Consider the following 5,000-nt stretch of genomic DNA (forward strand, 5'->3'; position numbering starts at 1 on the left):
TAATTTACTTTGAAAATTCGACGTGATACTGAGCATGTGACGTGGGGTCACCAATCATTTACATACAACAAGCATTGAGCGGGCGTAATTTACTTTGAAAATTCGACGTGATACTGAGCATGTGACGTGGGGTCACCAATCATTTACATACAACACGCCCCCTACCAGCCTAGTTTGAATTAGGCGGGCTTACGCCGGCCCATTTACACTACGCCGCCGTAACTTAGAGCGCAAGTCCTTTCTGAATACGGGACCTGCCGCTCTAAGTTACGGCGGCGTAGTGTATCTGAGATACGCTACGCCCGCCTAAAGATAGGCGCGCTTCTTTGAGAATCTGTGCCATAATGTTTTGGGGGTTCCAAGTAATTTTCTAGCAAAAAATATTGATTTTAACTTAAAACACATGTAAGGAAAAGATTAGACTTTAAGTGGTTAAACTTCCTGCATTTACACACAGAAGTTTGCTCTAAGAAGGAAGTTAGTTACAATGTTTCATGTTATTACAAACTTGGCAGACTGCATTTTTTCTTTACACAAAGAAGTTTATCCCTTTGATCTGAGAAGAAAGCATTAGTTACAATGTTTCCTGTTAAGACCTTGGCAGACTTGCCAGGATATTTTCTTTTGACAGCCAAGTTTCTCCACTTGTTATATAAAAGAATCGTCAAACTCTGCATTTGTCAGGGGGGATTGAATCAAGATCACAATTTTTTAACGAATAATTCTGCAGCTCCAATAAGTAGTACAGAAAAGCTTACAGGGGTGGTTCCACCTAAAACTCATTTCTAACAATATATTCGTAAGACCCGTTACACTGCGGGTAGGCTGGCTTCTTTTTTTTTTTTCCCGTACATACCGAGATCTCGGGGGTCTCGTCCCTAGGCGGTGGGCGTTCCTATTTGATTGATGTTCCTCGGACGGGCGCATACGTGACGTCACGACTTTCCGAAAGAAGCCGAACGTCGCCGCGCAGGCGCCGTATAGAGTCGGCTCTATACGGCACCTGCGCGGCGACGTTCGGCTTCTTTCGGAAAGTCGTGACGTCACGTATGCGCCCGTCCGAGGAACGTCAATCAAATAGGAACGCCCACCGCCTAGGGACGAGACCCCCGAGATCTCGGTATGTACGGGGAAAAAAAAAAAGAAGCCAGCCTACCCGCAGTGTAACGGGTCTTACGAATATATTGTTAGAAATGAGTTTTAGGTGGAACCACCCCTTTAAAATCCTTGCTACAAAGAACCCTCCCCAAAGCGACTCAGATATCCAACTACGGCTACCATACTTTGGTAAACTTCTGAGAACATGCCCAACCCTTATAGATCACTTTAAACGTTGGTAGATCAGCATTACCTAAATAAAAGGTGGAACAGGATCTTTCCAGTGTTACAAAATCACTTTACATGCATAAAACATGCAAAGCAGAATACGGCACGAGTCCGAGGAGCAAATTACAGTGCTTGTGCTGTCTAATCTGTAAAAAACCTGGCTAATCCTGCAACTTCCTGTGCTGCGAATGCGCAGGTGACATCACTGGCTGCTGCTCACCGGAATATCTCCTGAACGGTGCACATTTAGGAGATATTCATTTTAATCACAGGTAAGTTCCATTATAAGCTTACCTGTAGGTAAAAATAACATTTAGGAGTTTACTACCACTTTAACTTCTTCAGACCCGGGCCATAGTAAAAAGACGGCCACAAAGTCCTCCGGCGCATCACTGAGACGCCGATGCGCATGCCTGGCGGACACGATGTCCGCCTGGGTACCAGCGATCAGCAGTGACAGAGCAGGGACGTGGATCTCTGTGTGTGTAAACACAGAGATTCACGTCCTGTCAGGGAAAGGAGACCGGTGGTGTGTCCCTTGTACATAGGGACACAGATCGATCACCTCCCCCAGTCAGTCCCCTCCCCCCACAGTAAGAAACACTCCCAGGGTACACATTTAACCCCTTCCTCGCCCCTAGTGTTAACCCCTTCCCTGCCAGTCACATTTATACAGTAATCAGTGCATATTTATAGCACTGGTCACTGTATAAATGTGAATGGTTCCAAAAATGTTTTTAAAAAAGTGTCCGATGTGTCCGCCACAAAATCGCAGTCCTGACAAATAAAAAAAAAAAAAATCGCACATAACCGCCATTACTAGTATAAAAAAAAAGTCAGAATTATATCCCCTATTTTTTTGCCGCTATAACTTTTGCGCAAACTAGGGCCGAAACAACTAATCGATTAATCGACAACTAATCGATTATGAAATTAATCGATTACAATTTTCATAATCGATTAATCGGCCAGTAACATAATGGGGTTAAAAAAATCTAAAATTAGCCCTTTATAGTACACAAAAGCAAATCGCTGCTGTAAATATTACTTTCACTGTCCCACAGTAAAAAAATGAACCCCTTACAGTAGGGATTATTTGCTCTTTTTGTACTTATTTTTGTTTTTTTAACCCCATTATGTTACTAAACATCTCAGGCCACGTTCACACCTCTGTTTTTTGGTGCTTTTTGCAGAAACACACTACTATGATTTTTTTTCAGCTGCTGCGTAATTGGAAAGGGCAAGGACTTTTTAACGCAAAACGGTGCTATTTTGTTTTTTTTTTTGTTCAATATACTTCAATTGAGAAGCTGCAGAAAAGCATGTAATGTGTTTTTGTGGCAATTTGTGTTTTGTAATCTGCCCAACAACAAATTGGCCAAAATTTTTTTTTAAATTAAATTTTTTTTTTTTTAAGGCTATTATCCGATTAATCGAAACAATAATCGGCCAACTAATCGATTATGAAAATAATCGTTAGTTGCAGCCCTAGCGCAAACCAATCACTATACGCTAATTGCGATTTTTCTTTACCAAAAATATGTAGAAGAATACGTATCGCCTTAACTGAGAAACAAATAAATAAAAGATTGGGATATTTATTATAGCAAAAAAGTAAAAAAGTGGTTTTTTTTTTCCAAAATTGTCGCTTTTTTTGTTTATAGCGCAAAAAATAAAAACCGCAGAGGTGATCAAATACCACCAAAAGAAAGCTCTATTTGTGGGGGAAAAAAAGGAAGTCAATTTTGTTTTGGGAACCACGTCGCAGGACTGCGCAATTTTAATTTAAAGCGTGGCGGTGCCGAAAACTGAAATTTCGCCTGGGCAGGAAGGGGGTATATGTGCCCAGTAAGCAAGTGGTTAAGCAGTGGTGCTGTAAAAATCTATAGAAGAAAAGTCTGCATGCCAATTGCAAATCCAGATGATTCTATCACTATTGACATGTTTCCTATTTTCTTTTATGGTGGACTCAACAGGCTTAATAAATACAGTAAGATGGCGATTCCTTTTAATTGGACATGGCTGTCAAGGAACCGCTTCAATAGACATACTAGCTGGGCGGAGAAACCTTTAAAAATAAATCTTACCTCCACTCAGTAGCTTCATTACCAGCCAGAGCTCATCCTTAACCACGAAGGAGGTATAGTATGACACAATGTTGGGATGGTGACACTGACTCATTGCCTGGATTTCTTTCTGCAAGAGAAATGGAATAATAATTATTCCTGGAAATGAGATAATCCATAAACATAAACCCGTGCTTTTGAGGAGATGCATTTATATACAAAAGAGTTGGTAAACATAGAATACTGGATCACCTAGGCAGTCTTGTCACAGTAGAGTAATGAATTCTGTCACACGGAAAGTGATTTGTACAGCAGAAAATAAATGAGATTAAACTGTATTGATCCAGAGGCTGAGCCAACGTATACTTTTCCAATACTGTTAATACAAAAGTGTTCCCAATACAGCCGTATAGCTACATAAAACCAGTCAATACATCCTATACTTGCAATTGGTTATTAAAGTCTAAATGCAATTGCAGCAAAGTGTATAGATTAGAGACGTCTCTATGAACTATCTGTACACCGCCAATCAGTTACACTCAACTAGATGTCATTTTCTTTACAAGTCTCTCCTCCGGTTTGTTTCTTCTTTCAGACAAGAACAGATGGAGAATGACAATATCATATAACTCACTGAATAAGAATGACAGTAATCAGGAATTAAAAACAAAAAAAAAAACCTAAGAAGTAAATTTTACTGATTTCCATTCAATTTTATTTCAGTTGTTTTAAAAAGGTTAAATGTTTTCAAATGATCTTATATGATTTCTTGAATTTAATCTACATATTACTTATAAGAATTTAAAAGAGGGTTCTATGTTAGACTTTCCAATAAGAAAGCCCAGCACTGGCTGTCCACTTTTTTTAGTCTCCCTGAAAATCCACGCAGGGTTGGACGCATTGCCCTTTGACTCATTGAGTTGTGTATGTTAAAAAAAAAAAAAAACTGAACAGAACTACAGATCACATAATAGGAATAAAAAAAAAAGTGATATATTATTAGTAATTAATAGTCAACATTGGGACTACTATATACATCACAGTATATACATTCTCTTCCTGCACATCACTTCCTTGCAGACAAACTCCTTACTCCTCCAGCACATTGCTTCCTTTCTCTTTCCAGACTAGCTAGCGCTGTAGGCATGACACAGGCTCAGACAGACCCAAAGCAAAGGCCCTTTATAGACAGGGACTGCGGGCCCCTGTGGTGTAGCAAAAATAGAAAAGTTCCAGTGCTAGCTGTCCCTGTGGCTACTACTTCCAGCACCACCTCCTTGGGCACTGCCAGCCCTCCACGATCCTCCAGACTGGCTCTACACCCATCCCAGACTGCTACATTTCAGTTGTGCCACCCAGTCCTCCATACGGTGTGATCACTCAACAGTTGCCCAACAGTTCTCCACGCTGTCCTCTTGCACCTCCTGGCCAGGACACCTCTATGGGTTGCAAGAGGGTCCTGTCCACACCAGAGCCCAAGCCCCCCCCCCCCCCAACTGGGGAACTTCCTTTAAAAGCCCCGACAGCCTAACACTCCATCTCCATCATCCACCCAATCAACTCCTCCCCAGCTGGGCTGACCCTGGGTATTTAAGGAGGACTGCCCCT

General features: G+C 41.2%; 1 protein-coding gene across 2 annotated transcripts in view; it reads right to left on the reverse strand.

Moving 5' to 3' along the window:
* OXSR1 (oxidative stress responsive kinase 1) overlaps positions 1 to 5,000 on the reverse strand; it is a 187,504-nt gene that overhangs the window by 69,283 nt on the left and 113,221 nt on the right. For both annotated transcript variants that reach the window (XM_040352781.1, XM_040352780.1), the window contains exon 3: positions 3,414 to 3,522. In XM_040352781.1, the coding sequence (XP_040208715.1) occupies positions 3,414 to 3,522 (109 nt within the window). The remainder of the gene's footprint in view (positions 1 to 3,413; positions 3,523 to 5,000) is intronic.

Source organism: Rana temporaria, chromosome 5, assembly GCF_905171775.1.
Source record: "Rana temporaria chromosome 5, aRanTem1.1, whole genome shotgun sequence".
Classification (NCBI taxonomy): Eukaryota; Metazoa; Chordata; class Amphibia; order Anura; family Ranidae; genus Rana; species Rana temporaria.